The 16376-nt window shown below is 42.5% G+C and overlaps 1 protein-coding gene across 6 annotated transcripts in view; it reads left to right on the forward strand.

The window, feature by feature from the left end:
- Nucleotides 1-16376, forward strand: part of KIF15 (kinesin family member 15) — an 89122-nt gene that overhangs the window by 16302 nt on the left and 56444 nt on the right. For all 6 annotated transcript variants that reach the window (XM_053260953.1, XM_053260949.1, XM_053260950.1 and 3 more), the window contains 8 exons: nucleotides 3424-3500; nucleotides 3721-3758; nucleotides 6667-6764; nucleotides 7759-7938; nucleotides 9077-9286; nucleotides 9398-9523; nucleotides 12724-12846; nucleotides 14823-14946. In XM_053260953.1, the coding sequence (XP_053116928.1) occupies nucleotides 3424-3500; nucleotides 3721-3758; nucleotides 6667-6764; nucleotides 7759-7938; nucleotides 9077-9286; nucleotides 9398-9523; nucleotides 12724-12846; nucleotides 14823-14946 (976 nt within the window). The remainder of the gene's footprint in view (nucleotides 1-3423; nucleotides 3501-3720; nucleotides 3759-6666; nucleotides 6765-7758; nucleotides 7939-9076; nucleotides 9287-9397; nucleotides 9524-12723; nucleotides 12847-14822; nucleotides 14947-16376) is intronic.

Here is a 16376-nt window from a genome sequence, read left to right on the forward strand (position 1 = left end):
GCCTCTGTCACTGAGCCCCACCCTCCCCTGTGCATTTGTAATGGAAAGCGGGAGAGGGACAGAGCCATTTACCTGCTTCTCATTCCTCTATCTCTGTCCTTTTCATAGCAACGCAGCTGCTGGACATAGTGGAGAGGGTGCCCCTGCGCTCAGTGGCAACCCAGTGTCAGGCACAGTGAAGGGGATGGCCAGGGGGCAGCAAGTAGCCATCGCACTCAGCTGCAAGCCACCTGTTGGGCATGGTGGAGGGGGTGAAGGTGGCCCTCATGCCCCGTAGCAACTTAGCTGCCAGACATGGTGGAAGAGGCAATGGAGGGAATGAAAGGGTGGCCCTCACGCACAATGCCAAGGCACGTGCTGGGCATGATGGAGAGGAGATGGGTGCCCCTTGTGCCCAGCAGCAACGCAGCTGTAGTGGGCGGCCTTAGCATCCAACAGCAACCCTGTTGATTTTTGTTTGGTGATTTTTAATAGTTTTAATGTTGTTGTTGTTGTTGTTGTTGTTGTAATGTTTTCACCTTTTTACTTGTTTTTATTGTTTTGTTGTAAACTGCCTAGAGATTTGCGTTTGGGGTGGTATACAAATGTCAAACAAGCAAACAAACCCAGCCATTGAGCACGGTGGAGGGAGCAGTGGGTGGCCTTTGTGCTCACCAGCAACCAAGCTGCTGGGCATAATGGAGAAGGTGGTGGCAACAACTTAAAAAGTACTATTAACCCGCTCCATGCATTCTGTTCTTAAAAAAAACAAAACACGGTGGCAAAGTGGCTGCAAAAGAAGCCATTGTATGTATGTATGTAATTAATTTAACGAACATATTTTTATACTACTCCAAACTGGCATCTCTGGGTGGTTTACAATTGAAATCATTTAAAATGACATTAAATAAATTAAACAATTAAAATCATTTAAACATTAAAATCATTAATATTAAAATAATTTAAAACCAACAAAAATTAAAACTATAAATCTAATTAAAAGCCTGGGTGAATAAATGTGACTTCAGTGTCTTTTTAAAAGTTGCCAGAGATGGGGAGGCTCTTATTTCAACAGAGAGTATATTCTAGAGTCCTGGTGCAGCAACGGAGAAGGCCCGTCCCCGAGTAGCTGCCAAATGAGTTGGCGGCAACCGCAGATGAACCTCTCCAGATGATCTTAACAGGCAGTGGGACTCATGTTAAAGAACACATTCTCTTAAATACCCAGGGCCTAAGCTGTTTAGGACTTTATAGGTAATAACCAGCACCTTGTATTTGGCCTGGAAACGCCAAATACTGGCAGCCAAGAGTAATATGGTCTCTCCTAGATGACCACCACATTCTGGACCAACTGCAATTTCTTGACTATGTACAAAGGCAGCCCCACATAGAGCACATTGCAGTAATATAGGTGGAAGGGTGAGATACTAGTGTACAGTAGGCCCCCACCTCCCAAATTTCATGTAAGAAGTGATTGCCAAATACAAGAAAATTTAAAAATAAATGGAGTACTATGAGCCAAACACATCAGCTGTAGCAAGGATGTCCTAGTAACTAATGGTTTCAGAAAATGGAAGAGAGCTTTGGATTTCTTTGGCGAGCATGAAAAGGATTAATAATCAAAATGAGAGAGGTGAGTGGCTGTTAGCCTGACCCAAGCCCTTTGGCCAAGGCCTTGGATCTTATAATTACCTAACAATGCCTTTGGGTGCAGCCAGTTTCCAGGTGCAGATCATCAGTAAAGGTGCCTTGGTCTTGAAAGCCAGTGTAGAAACAATGATCTAAAAACTCTGTGTCTTTTTCAGGAATTTCTGGAGCAACCACATACTTCATTAATTCCAGTTAGTTCAGGGTAGTTTGAAATTGGCTGAAACTTTGCAGGATATCTGCTGGACATTATCAGGATAGGCCTAAAGGATTGCCCTTCTTAACTGGGCAAAGAGGCACCTTTTACCGTGGTGATTCTCTTTATTTAGCAAGGGGAGAGTAACTGGCCCTATCCACCCCCAGCACAGTACCTCCAGTGACTGTTGCTGGTGTGTGTCTTACGTTTCTTTTTAGAATGTGAGCCCTTTGGGGACAGGGAGCCATCTTATTTATTTGTTTATTATTTCTCTTTGTAAACCGCCCTGAGCCATTTTTGGAAGGGCGGTATAGAAATTGAATTAATAATAATAATAATACACCAGATATAACTGTAGTTGAGAAGAAAGAAAAACAAGTTAAAATAATTGACATAGCAATACCAGGGGATAGCAGAATAGAAGAAAAAGAAATAGAAAAAATAACCAAATACAAAGATCTACAAATTGAAATTGAAAGGCTGTGGCAGAAAAAGACCAAAATAATCCCAGTGGTAATTGGCGCCCTGGGTGCAGTTCCAAAAGACCTTGAAGAGCACCTCAACACCATAGGGGTCACAGAAATCACCATCAGCCAATTACAAAAAGCAGCTTTACTGGGAACAGCCTATATTCTGCGACGATATCTATAACAATTGACAATAAAATCCAGCCATCCCAGGTCCTTGGGAAGGACTTGATGTCTGGATAAAACAAACCAGTCAATAACACCTGTCTGACTGTGTAAACAAGAAATAATAATTAAAAAAAAGCAGTCTCCTTAGTAATGTCCTCCACCAGGGGCTCCACTCTGCCATTATTAACCCTCTCTGGTGGTTGTTAAAGCCACCTAATGGTGCAGCAGGGAAGTAACTTGCCTAAGGATACTCTATCTATCTATCTATCTATCTATCTATCTATCTATATGTTTGTGTGTATACACACACACAGAGAGGTTGCTCACCTGTAACTTATGATCTGGAGGTGATCCATTGTATTTATTCGTGTGTGTGTGTGTATCTATATCTATCTGTCTATCTATCTATCTGTCTATCTATCTATCTATCTATCTATCTATCTATCTATCTATCTATCTATCTATCTAATATTTGAAAGATATTAACTGTCTAAAATAGCTAGACGCTGGTGCAGAGATTATAGTCCCTCCCCATGGGCCTTCAATCTTCAAAAGAAAGGAAGATTAAAGCCAGGGGATAGAAGAGAGCATCAGTTAGGAAAAGCAAGTTCATCTGACTGCTCTGTGGTCTGTATTAAGATTTATGGCATATTTAACAACTTCTATTTTAGTAATTGCCATGTTCATTAGGCACATTCTTATAATGGCTCCAACCTATTACTTGCTAACTATTACTTGGTCTCATTATCATTGATCTCATTATTTCATGCATAATAACAATTCCTTAATGTTGATGAAATGCTCGTATCTCATGAAGAGCTTCTCTGAATGTCAGGATATTGATTTTGTTTACGGCATAGAGCATAGGGTATGATTGTGACTGTGCATCCTATAGAGTTTTATTCTTTATACATTTATCAATATAAAACTTTAACATCTATTTTTAAAAAATCTTTTTCTGCCCAGGAATCGGTGTTCTCAAGTGTGGCGAAAAATATCGTGGAATCATGCATGAATGGCTACAATGGAACCATTTTTGCATAGTAAGCTCTCAACCTTTTCATTTCACATTAATGTAAACTCTCATTTGAATGATTGCATAAATTGCTCTGTTGGAGAAATACCTCTTGATTATACAGAGTACAGAATTATCCCTAACATAAAGCAATTATAATTTCTGAGTAGCAGCACTGTGGGGTTCTCCTCCCCCCACTCCATTCCCATTCACTCTTTTTTTGATGATCATATTGTGTTTGTTTTTAGTGGCCAGACTGGTTCAGGGAAAACGTTTACTATGATGGGTAAGTACGTACATGAGCATGCGCGCGCGCGCACACACACATACACTGGATAGCACCCAGACTGTGTGCTTCACATTCCATCCAGTTGCTGAGGGATCCCTTGCCATTGCCAGAGGTCTCTTGACCCTTGGGGATGCCTTTTGGGGGGTCTGCAAGGAGGAGCAGGGAGTGAGGAAAATGGCTTGTACTTATACAATGTTTGAACAAACTCTGGATGCTAACCATTTATTTGTGCCTAACAACTGTGTATCTCGGTTTAAATATCCAGTCTGTATATTTGTTTCTTAAGCCTTGTGCTGTGTAGTATATGTGCATTACATTCTTGATCAGTACCTCTCAGATCTTAATGGTGATCCAGTATTCTTCATAACGTGGGCTTTGCACCTGCACAATAATCACTGTGGAAGGATTTCAAGCTCTGAAGTTCCACCTTTCATGCGTGAAGTGTGCCCAGTATCTTCAGAGCCAGAGCACTTCCCAACTCAATACCTTCTTGACTGCTGTCATGAATGGTTCCCTCAGGTTTTTTCCTCTCCTCGCATTCAGTTCCTGAAAGACAAAATCTAGAGCTCACAGCTCTCAGAACTGACATTCCGTTTTACTGTCTTCTTTTCCAACAAGGTGGTTATGTGCACTGATCCTGCTTTCCTGCCAAAAGTGGTCTCGGAGTTCCACATTAACCAAGACATTGTCCTTCTGACATTTTTCATAAACCCTATCTCTAACCTGGAGCCACCATTCCCTTGATGTGTGGAGAGCACTCCTCATCTTCTATTTGAACAGGGCAAAGGACTTTAGAAGGTCCAATAGGCTCTCCGTAATCTTTGAAGGTCCTCATAAGGGCCAACCCATGTCTCCCCAGACCTTCTGAATGGCTTGTCCAACTGATTTCCACCTATGATGACAAACAAGGTATACCACCACTGGACACTATCAAAGCCCATTCTAGCAGAGCTGTGGCCACTAGGGATGTGCACGGAACCGGTGCAGAGAAGTTCAAAGGGGGGGTGCACTTACCCCTCCCGCCACTTTCCCCCCGCTGGCACTGCATTGCAAACTGGTCCAGCGGGGCAGTAGCGTACCTCCCTGCAACCCCGTCCCCTCATCAGACCGGAAGTGGAAGTACCCAACATGCGAGTGTGATTTGCATGCGAGTGCCGGGTATTTCCGCTTCTGGCCCGACAAGGGGACAGGGTGGCAGGGTGGTATGCTGCCGCCCCGCCAGACAAGTTTCCAATGGAGCGCTGGTGGAGGGGTAAGTGTACTCTCCCCCACCCTTAAAGTCATCCCCCCTGCCTTCAAACCAGCAGAACTGCTGGTCATTCAAACCAGTTTGGAGGCCCATAAAGGGCCTCTGAACTGGTTGCATGCACATCCCTAATGGCCACCTCTGCTGCTCATTTGTCCAGCATTGCCTTTCCTGATATTTGTAACGCTGCTACGTGGTTTTCCAACTTACCCTTTGTTAAGCTTTACGCCCTGACATCCAGTTTGCAGCTAAGGCTAGTTTTGGGTGGGCTGTACTTTAAAGGGTTTTGTAAATTTACATCCTCTGCTCACCTCCTTAATAGGAGAGCTTGTTAATCGCCCACATTGTGAAGGATAGCGGAGCACCATTAAAATAAACAGGTTGTTCACCTCTAACTTTTGATTTCTGGCGATTCTGTATCATTCACAACACCCAACCTCCCCATTTTTCGGATGTACCTACTGACTTTGTGAAGTCCGTTCTGCACTGCTGCTGTTCAGGAACTGAGCTGGGAAGCACCCTGCCACCAAAGATGCCGCTCATGCTCTGCAAGTGAAGGGTGGAGCTTCAGAGCGCTATGAGGTACTTGAAATTCTTTCGTGGGGGCTATTGTGGATGATATCGCTGAAAGATCAATAGTTACAGGTGAACAACCTTTTTCTTTTCATCTGGTTATGGAGTTCTTGAATGTACAGTGATAGCCTAGCCCAGAGAACCATGGCGTTTCTGAATCTATTCACATGTAGCAGAGGTAGCCATTGAGTGTCTCCTTCAGCAGTGGGCAAGATGTAAGGACTGGGCAGCTCCTGGCTGACATTGCATTGGCTAGAAGAAATGTGATCCGAAAAGCTAGGTTTCAGAATCTTGTGGGTGGGGACACATGCAACTCTTTTTTGATCTATTAAGGGAGGCCTCCCGTTTCAGAGCCACTGTATACTAGGGATGTGCACGGAACCAGGTGGGGGAAGTTCGAAGGTGGTGGGGTTGACGTTAAGGGTGGGGGAGAGTGCATTTATTTATTTATTTATTTATTTGCTTGCTATATCTCCCTTCCAAAACAGATAAATAATAAATGAATAAGATGGCTCCCTGTCCCCGAAGGGCTCACATTCTAAAACGAAACATAAGACACACACCAGCAACAGTCACTGGAAGTACTGTGCTGGGGGTGGATAGGGCCAGTTTTCTCCCCCTGCTAAATAAAGAGAATCACCACATTAAAAGGTGCCTCTTTGCCAAGTTAGCAGGCGCTCTGTTTGGAAAGGGACCGTCGGGGAGGCAGCATACCTCCCTGTTGCCTCCTCAATTCCGATGTCACCATAAGTGCCTGATGCACCAGGTACTTCCGGTGACGTCAGGACCGAGGGGGAAACAGGGCGGCAGGGAAGTATGCTGCCGCCCCAGTGGTACCTTTCCAAATTGAGTGCTGGCAGGGGGGAAGCAGAGGAAGGGGTAAGTGCACCCTCCCCCACCCTTAAAGTCAGCCTCCTGCCTTCGAACCGGCAGAACTGCCGGTTGTTTGAACAGGTTCAGAGGCCCAAAAAGGGCATCCTAACCAGTTCCGTGCACATACCTACTGTATGCTACAAATAAATTGGTGTGCTATTGAACAACTTTGAATGTTTTAAAAAGTTTTTACCCATACCACTCTCTCTTTAGGACCTCCTGACTCTGATAACTTTACTCATAATCTGAGAGGAGTAATTCCACGGAGCTTTGAATATCTATTTTTTCTAATTGAGCGTGAAAAAGAAAAGGTAAAACCTCTTATAATGAGGGTCATGGAGGAAATTTTTGATCATAAAATAGTTTGGGGGTTCATTCTAATTAGTGTAAAGGCTATGCTAACTCTTAGATGCCCTTTATTGTAGTTGGGGGGACTTAGTCTTGAATTTATTTATTTTGGAATCCATTATCTGATGGAGGCAATCAGCTCTTCCACTTGTCTGTGGTGAGTAGCAGTTGCCTTCTGGGGAGCAAAATTCATCACACTCCCATCCATCTATTCCTCTCTTGTCCCATTTATAGCTGGTACCAGTATAATCAGCACACGCCAGTTTCCAGCTCAGAATACTGTGTGGTTCCATGTTGACAGCACTTGTTACTCTCTTCTGTAGAAAGAGAGTTGGCTATTAGTACTGCGCTACTATAATCCTGCATTGCACACTATCTCTCTTTGAGGTCTGTTGGCTCTTTAAGGCAGAAAGGAGATATGTGTCTACATAATCGAAATTCCCCTTTGCTTTGTTTCTTGGTTGTGAGCAGAAGTGCTAGCTCTCTGTGCTGCTAGTCCCATAAGAGTCTCCAAGAGTGGCACAATGGAAGTGAATAGCTGGTCTTGAACAGAATGAGCAGTAGCAGATAAAGCAGAAAGAGTGAGTGAGACAGTAGATGGGTGGATTGCTGTTTGCAGAGTGGGATGTAAGCAGTGTTCCCTCTAACAGAGATTCCCAGATGTTGTTGACTACAACTCCCAGAATCCCAAGCAAAAGCCATTGCAGTTAGGGATTCTGGGAGTTGTAGACAACAACATCTGGGAATCCCTATTAGAGGGAACACTGGATGTAAGTGATGATGAATGGCTTTAAATGTATATTGTGAATGTGGGAATTTGTCTTCTGGGTGGAAATATACCCTCTGGAAATCATAGAAATCAACCTCCATGTATTATACAATTGTTTTGTAATGTTAGAAGCCTGCTTTTGTTAAAATCACACTTTTTATAATAGAACTGTTAAATGTTTCTCATAGGCTGGTGCTGGAAAGAGTTTTCTCTGTAAGTGTTCGTTTATTGAAATCTACAATGAGCAGATATTTGATCTACTGGACTCTGCTTCAGCTGGACTGCTCCTCAGAGAGCACATTAAAAAGGGCGTATTCGTTGTTGGTGCAGTGGAGCATGTGTTGACCTCAGCTGCTGAAGCCTACCAAGTATGCTCTGTTTTGATGGGTAGAGGTAGCAGTCTTTCTTGTATTGTAATAAAGATAGCATTCCTTTTCATATAATACTATGATTAGGACTTCCCAGTTTCATGAACAGAGAGCCTATTGGACCTTCTAAAGTCCTTTGCCCTTTTCAAGCCATCCAGTCCCCCTGCTAACTGAGCAAAGAGGCACCTTTTTAATGGAGTGATTCTTCTATATTTAGCAAACAAAAAACAAATATCCTTATCCAACCACAACACAGCACCTCTCCAGTGGCTGTTGCTGATGTCTACCTTCTGTTTTTGTTTTTAAGATTGTGAGCCCTTGGGGACAGGGACCATCTTATTTATTTGTTTTTCTATGTAAACTGCTTTAAAAACTGGTTGAAAAGCAATATATAAATATGTGCAGTAGTAGTAGCGGCCATCACCACATCCCGTGGCAAGGAATTCCATAAATTAATTATGCGCTGCATGAAAAAGTACTTCCTTTTGTTCATCCTAAATTTCCTGGCCTTCAGTTTCATGGGATGACCCTTGGTTCTAGTGAGAGGGGGAGAAAAATTTCTCTTGATACACTCTTTCTACTCGATGCATAATTCTATAAACCGCAGTCATGTCTCCCCGTGGTTGCCTCTTTTACAAACTTAAAAGCCCCAGATACTGTAGTCTTGCCTCATAAGGAAGGTGCTCCAGGGCCCTGATCATCTTAGTGGACCACGTCCGCACCTTTTCCAGTTCTACAAGGTCCTTCTTAAGATACGTGATCAAAACTGTACACAGTATTACAAATATGGCATTAAGCATCATGTTCTAACATGTTCAGTAGTTAGCAGAGGCAACTAGCATAAAGTCTGAACATGTAAACGCAAAGCAAAAAGCAGCAGGGGGAGATTTGGGAAGCCTGAAGTTACTTTTGGATATGTAGGCAAGGAACATAAGTCACTAAATTATTTTATCTACTGCCTATCAGTCAAATAATTAAACTTTGAAAGCTTCTATTAAGCTTGTTAACTATAGTCCAGATTTAGACCAGTTTTTAACACATTAAAATCGGCACAGTAATTCCAGATCTTCATGATGTAATAATTGATGGTCTTTTGAAATATTTTGTAAAACAATACTTGCATCTTTTTCCTGAATAGGTGTTAACAGTGGGCTGGAGAAATCGCCGAGTCGCATCCACTTCAATGAACAGAGAGTCCTCAAGGTCACATGCCGTTTTCACTATCACAGTAGAATCAATGGAGAAGAACAATGAGGTTGTGAACATTCGATCCTCGCAGCTCAATTTGGTGGATTTGGCTGGGTCTGAGAGACAAAAAGATACTCATGCTGAAGGTGTTAGGCTAAAGGTCGGTGATGCAAAACTTGCAGGTTTTCTGTTTAAAAAAAATAAAAATAAAATAAGAAGACCTATTCTAATCAGAACTGTTAATTCACCTTTATTTTCTTGCATCTTCCAGGAGGCCGGTAACATAAACCGATCACTAAGTTGCCTGGGCCAAGTGATCACTGCGCTTGTTGATGTGGGCAATGGAAAACAAAGACACATCTGCTACAGGGACTCCAAGCTCACTTTTCTGCTACGGGTAATGTATACCATTAACTCTTCACTATATATATATCAGCGATGTGTGCATCTAAGACAATTTATACATCTATCTATCTATCTATGTCAGATGCACCAGTTGCTGATCCCATGTGTAGCAGCAATCGCTAGAGTATGCGAGTGAGGGGAGGGGGAGAGGAGAGCAATGGCAGTGGGGAACATAAGACCAACAGACAGGCCAGGGCGGGCAGGCAGGGAGAGAAAGTGGCAGTGGGAGGGGGGAGTGGAGGGGGGAGAAAGTGAAGGCAGCGGCAGGGGAGGGAGAAAGCAACGGCGGTAATGAGGGGGAGAGTAAGCAAAAGCAACAGCAGCGGGGGGGGGGGGGGCGGCAGGTGGCCAGAGAGAGAGAAAACATTGGAGGGGGAAAGAGGGGGGAGGGCTGAGAATGGGCCAAGAATGAGGGAGAACTAGAGGCGCAGATGCTCTGCACCCAGGCCAGCTAGTTTTGATTATTTTGTTGGTTAACGAAGATCGATCATTTTGTTGATCTTTATATCATTCAAGTCTCTTACTTAGGAATTCTTCCAGATGAGTCAATTATTTGAGACAGTCATAATTTTAAATTGTTCTACTTATATCAAAAGCTATTAAGCAGTAGTGAGTATCTAAATTTTCCTTCTTGTTCCTTCTTTTGTTAAGGTGCTTATATCTTTGCACCTGAAAAACAGAAGAAAAAATTTGGAGAGGCAATGTTGTAATCTACATTATAAAGAGATTGCTGGATTCTGTTACACAGAGAATTTGGTTTCATCTATTTTGAATAATCTGTAAACTGAACAAAGGTTATTTATAAATGTCCTTAGAGTGGGCAAAATTTGAAGCTGGTAAAATATTTTCCCATGATGTAACAGTCATTACTCTGAAATGCTCACCTCGTTTTGTGCCACTGGCCAAGATTATTTTGTCATCTGATAGTTCTAATGTGTTGTAGATTACAAAGTGTTGACAGAGACTTGAACATTTTACTTCAAGAATGCCCACAAAATAAACAGTAAAAGTGGACTCTGGTAACCAGTTTTCTGCACATTAATTGTCTGCAACTCTGAGATCTGCATAAAATTGGTCATGTAAAGGGATATGCCAGCCCATGATATCAGCAATCCTTAAAATCTGGGTAATTAGAAATACAATGGATGGATATATAAAAATACAAGAGAGTCAAAATCCACTTTATCGAGAGATGATTAGAAACCTGAACCTAGCCTCCAGAATGGAACTAAACCCAGAGTAAGGAAAGCATGCTTGAGAACAAAATTGTTAAACATATAGAAGAAAAGGCCTTGCTGAAGGAGAACCAGCATGGCTTCCTTAAGGGCAAGTCTTGCCTTACTAACCTTTTGGAGTTACTGTATTTGAGAGTGTCGACAGGCATGTAGATAAAGGTCATCTGGCTGACATAGTATACTTGGATTTCCAAAAAGCTTTTGATAAAGTTCCCCACCAAGGGCTTTTGAGTAAACCTAGCAGTCATGGGATAGTTTTGGTCACCCTATCTTAAGGAGGACATAGTAGAACTGGAAAAGATGCAGAAGAGAGAAACCAAGATTATCAAGGGTCTGGAGCACCTTCCTTATGAGGCTAGGCTACAACATCTGGGGCTCTTTACTTTGGAAAAGACGCAACTAAGGGGAGACATGATCAAAGTGTATAAAATTACGCATGGAGTGGAGAGGGTGGACAGAGAAATTTTTCTCCCTCTCTCACAATACTAGAACTAGGGGTCACCCCATTAAACTGAAGATTGGGAAATTTAGGACTGACAAGAGAAAGTACTTTTTCACACAGCTTATAATTAATCTATGGAATTCTTTGCCATGGGACGTGGTGATGGTCACCATCTTGGATGGCTTTAAAAGGGGCTTAGACAAATTCATGGAGAACAGGTCTATCAGTGGCTGCGGGCCACCTCCAGCCTCAGAGGTAAGATGCCTCTCAATACCAGTTGCAGGGGAGCAACAGCAGGAGAGAGGGCATGCACATACCCCAGAGGCATCTGGTGGGCCATTGTGTGAAACTGGATGCTAGATTAGATAGGCCTTGGGCCTAATCCAGCAGGGCTATTCTTATGTTTGGTCTCTAGACATTCTGTTCTCTCTAGATAGAATGTGTTGCTTTTAGGGATGTGCAAATTGATTCAGGTACAAATCAATTTGTACCCAAATCTAGCTGATTCGGGTGATTTGGAGATAGAACAAATCACCCCTGTGGTCTAGCCACCCCATTGGCTAGATTCGGGTCCAAATCGAATTGTGCCTGAGTCGAATTGATTTGAGATTTGGATTCCTCCTATCATTTCCTCCAGATTCTCAGCTTTTTTTTTTATTTTTTATTTTTTTAAGCTAAGCTCTAGCCCTTGTAGAAGTGGAGTTATGGAGCAATATGTGCAGTCACTACTTTTCAGGTGTTTGGATTCTTTTGTGTATAATAACTTTAGTTCTATATAAAGGCAAATGACAATATCTCTTTTAGGTGTTGACTATTTTACTGTAACTTAAAGAATAAAAATGAAGGAAATGCAAAACTTGTACTCTGAATGGTCATCCAATGTGCTAGCTTTGTGCCTTTGCTGCATTACATCTTTTTTAAAAAAATTCCTCTAAACACTTTATTAGTTAAATATCACATACAAAGTTTACAAATGATTACATAAAATAATGGTTTAATAAGGGTTTTTTTCTAGATAAGTACATCTTATTTTTATCCTCCAGTGTTTCACATGGTTAGCAAGCAGGTGACTCCTCAGTTCTGAAAGGGCATTAGTTCTTTATTACCTCATACTGCAGTGCAGAATTAACTACATTCTACTTAACTCAGTTTTAGAAATGTCTCTTTGTCATTTAAACTGATCTACCCTTCTGTCATAATGGTGGAGGTCATGGAGATTTCTGCCACAGAATATTTGTCTTTACCATCTTTAATCTTGGTTCCTAGTTGCAAAAGAACGTGTAGTTGGTTATTTGCAGAAGATGCATGGTACTAAAATATCAACTGTATCTGTGAATCATTAAGATGATTTATTCTCTGCACTCTGTCCCACCTCTTTTCTGAGTACTCTTTAAGAAACCATATCAGAAGTGAGGTATATTATTTCTCAAAGCTGAAGATTTAAAAATAGGGCAATAGGTGATTATAGAGGGGTGTTTTAAGTCTCTCAAATAATTTTTTTTTATCTTCCAACAGGATTCACTTGGAGGTAATGCCAAAACTTGTATTATAGCAAATGTTCATCCAGGATCAAGATGTTTTGGTGAAACCTTGTCCACTCTTAACTTTGCTCAGAGAGCCAAACTTATTAAAAATAAGGTACGTTGGCAGTAGTGTCTCTCGAAATAGGAATAATATTCAGAAAATTCAAACACCCTTTCTCCTGCTCAGAAAAATGTCATTTTAAGCCATTTGTTTTGTTTTATGAATACAACAAATATTTATATACTGCTTTTAAACAAAAGTTCCCAAAAGTGGTTTGCATATATATAAACAAACAAACAAAATGCTTTATTAGAGGTTCTCTGCATGAAAATATTAGCTAAACATTTTAAACAAAAAGGTGGACCTCTTCGCACATGGTCTTGACACCTGCAGTTTCACATATTCGCGGTTGGGCAATGGAGACCCGACCTCGGTATACACCAGTGGTCCCTCTAATGTTTCTCATTGCTGTGCGGAATTAGTTTTGTTCTGGGCGGCAGTATCAAGGCAGCATGTGCACACGTGCATTCAGAGTGGGGCTTTCCTGATTCAACCTGAGCAGGATCTAAAACTAACTGAGCAGGCATCAAAAAACTTGTGAGCGTGCGCACATGCGCACACCTTAGAAGGAACACTGGGTATACACAAGAACAAAAAGAGTTTAAATCCACTGTACCTAGGTGGCCAGAATTTGCTGGGGATGGTGGTGGTTCCCGCACAATTTTTCATGGTAGATTGCCAGAATTGGGGTTTGGGGTGAGCATTGCTGGACACCTGGAGACACGCAGAGCACAGTATGGCACTTGATTCCTATTATTTCAGACTTTTAAAGCACTCCCCCCCCCTCAAGGAACCCTCAATTCCCATAGCCTCAAGTTCTCATTATCTTCAGTTCCATTAACTGCAGTTGTAGCCGAGAATGGAACCCCTGCAGATAATGAGGTCCACCTATATTGTGAACTTTCTCAGTAATGTTGCCAGTTCTTCTAATATTAAGTTCTGTCAGTTTCTGGACACCCTAGTTGTGAATGTGAATAGACCAATACTTGACGATCCTAGTCACAGGAGTGCAAGCTTGCCCCATTAAAAGCTCTTGGAAATTTTGCCATTTTCTTCATTGGGAAGTGCACTCTTTTCTGCATGATATATGAGCTAACTTTTTAAAGTTCTGCAACTATTATAAATAGATACTGAACTGCTTTAAAATGGAATCAAATTATGTTATCTTAATAACTCAAGCTTCCAAACTAGTATCATATATTGTAACATTTATGTAAAATTGAGGAAGCTGTCTGCATAATGCTTTTTGTATGTGCTCAGTGTCAAGGCACATGAGCTTCTTGGTCTACAATAATTCTCTATAGACTAAATTTTCAGATTGTGCATCTTAAGAATTAGTGATTAGAAGAAATAAAACTGACAAGCAGAGCTAGCTGTGCATTCTATACAAAGTGTGATTCTGCAGGCCAAATGAATGATGCATATTTGCATATGTTCACTTCTGTTTTCAATGTTTTGGTTTCAAAATCTGGAAAGGAAGGATGGCAGAGAGTTCAAGGGAGAGGAAAATGGGGAATAGGGTAATATTAGTTATTAGTAGAGGCCATATGCAGGAAAATGCCCCAAACTCCATTTTGTTTCTAAAGGTGTCATCCAGGCTAGTGCTCTGCCCACACTAAGCTTCCCGTATTCACCCACTTTCTTTGCATTCCTCCCTTCCCCTTGTGGCACAACTTATGTTGTTGCTGAGGGCCCTGTGCCTCTTGGGAACAGCTTTTCCAGCTATTTTGGAGACTTCAGTGATAAGAAGGGTGCCGGGAAATAGCTTCTGCACACAACAGCACAAACACCATTCTAGATATTAGACTGAGCTTTCAGCAGACATGACCAACATGCTTTTACTTTGCTTGCACCCATGATCTAGAAACTTGCTTTTAAAAAAAGAAGGGAACTGAGACTAGGAGAGGGCTAGAGAGTGTGATGTTAGAAGTCAGTTCCAAAAAAATTGGAAAACCATGGATTCTGGTATGCCTTGGCAATACTATTTGAATAAGAATAAAATATCATATATTTTTAAATTTCTATTTAAGGCTGTAATAAATGAAGACACCCAAGGGAATGTGAGACAGCTACAGTCAGAAGTGAAGAAACTGAAAGAGCAGCTTGCTTTGCTTACTTCGGGAAAATCTGTGCATGACGTTTCTCTGCCTTCAGGTAAAAGCTTTTCTGTGTGTGCGTTGTGTGTGTTTCCAAAAATTAGCTTATCCTAAAACAAAACTCAAACACTCCATTTATTTCCGATTTTAAAAATCTTACTTTAGAACGTTTACAAAAACATTTTTTTAAAAAACTCCCTGTGCCAGTATTTACAGGAATAAAATGCTACTTGACATTTCTACTAGATCTTAAGAGCTTCAGCTCACTATTAACACAGTTCATTGATGCTAAAACAGTAGGTGGGTTTAGACATCACCCAGCACAAAGATTAAAGCTTGGCTTCATGTGTCATCTCTTAGCTTTCAGAGTGCATGATCCCCTCCCCGTACCCTTGTGTGTGGGAGCAGTGACATAGCAAGGGCCGAGAGAGCCAGTGTTCAGTGCATGAATGGGTGGTCCCACCCCCCAGTGGCGGTTCACCCACAGCTCCCCCATGCTGTCACTCTTACCTGCCGCTTGCTTGCCAGGATCCTCCCAGGCCGGTGGGAAGCAGGAAACTCCCAATGGGCCCTTCCTGCTTCCCACCAGCCCAGAGCTGGCTGGGAATGCAAGAGGCATGTTCGTGACTTTCCTGATTCCCACCAGCCTGGGAGGAGCCTAGCGAGGGGGCAGGCATGGTGAATGTGTGAGTGGCCAGCTGGCATGGGGAGTGCAGGCAGGGGGGAGGTGAGCGAGGCGGCCTTGGAGGACAGGTAGTGTGTCTTCCTAGGATGCATCTGCCCAATTATAGCTCTGCCCCTGTATGGAAGCCTGGAAGTCTTCTCTTTCTATGGTTAGGAACCAGCCAGGGTCACTCATGACGCCCAAACTGACTGATCCAGGCTTACTTTACCCAGAGTTCTTGAAATAAACCACTATCTGAACCCCTGGTTCAGACCATGGTTTTAATCTCAAAACCTCTGGTTAGAATAAGCCCGGATTGATCAGTTCAGACATTACGAGCAGTAAAGGGCATAGGTACATGCATGTTGCAGGCATGCACACACACAGTGGGTGTGCGCCCGTTCACGGCACACTCAGGCACGTCTGATACTTCCATTCACTTCCGGGAGACCCGGCAACGGGGCAGCAGGGAGGTATGGTGCAGCCCCAAGGGGCCTTACCAGAATGGAGCGCTGGTGGGGGAGATGCGGCGGGAGGGGTAAGTGCACCCTCCCTCAACCTTAAAGATGCACACACAGACACACATCCACCACTGAACCACCCCCACCCAACCCCGTGCACATCCCTGGTACTCACTCAGTGTGGGCAATCCCAGACTTGTTGAAGTGCTGTTTCTAGGCCTTGCTGAGTAGGATTTCTCAGGATTTCCTTTTTCTCTGTCCTTTCCTTTCATTAACCAACCAAAGATTGGAATCATTGCCGCCACCAGGATGAAAGAAGGTACTGCTGAATTAAATGACCCTGCCTGCACATTTAATCTCCTC

Source organism: Hemicordylus capensis, chromosome 6 (genome assembly GCF_027244095.1).
Source record: "Hemicordylus capensis ecotype Gifberg chromosome 6, rHemCap1.1.pri, whole genome shotgun sequence".
Lineage (NCBI taxonomy): Eukaryota > Metazoa > Chordata > Lepidosauria > Squamata > Cordylidae > Hemicordylus > Hemicordylus capensis.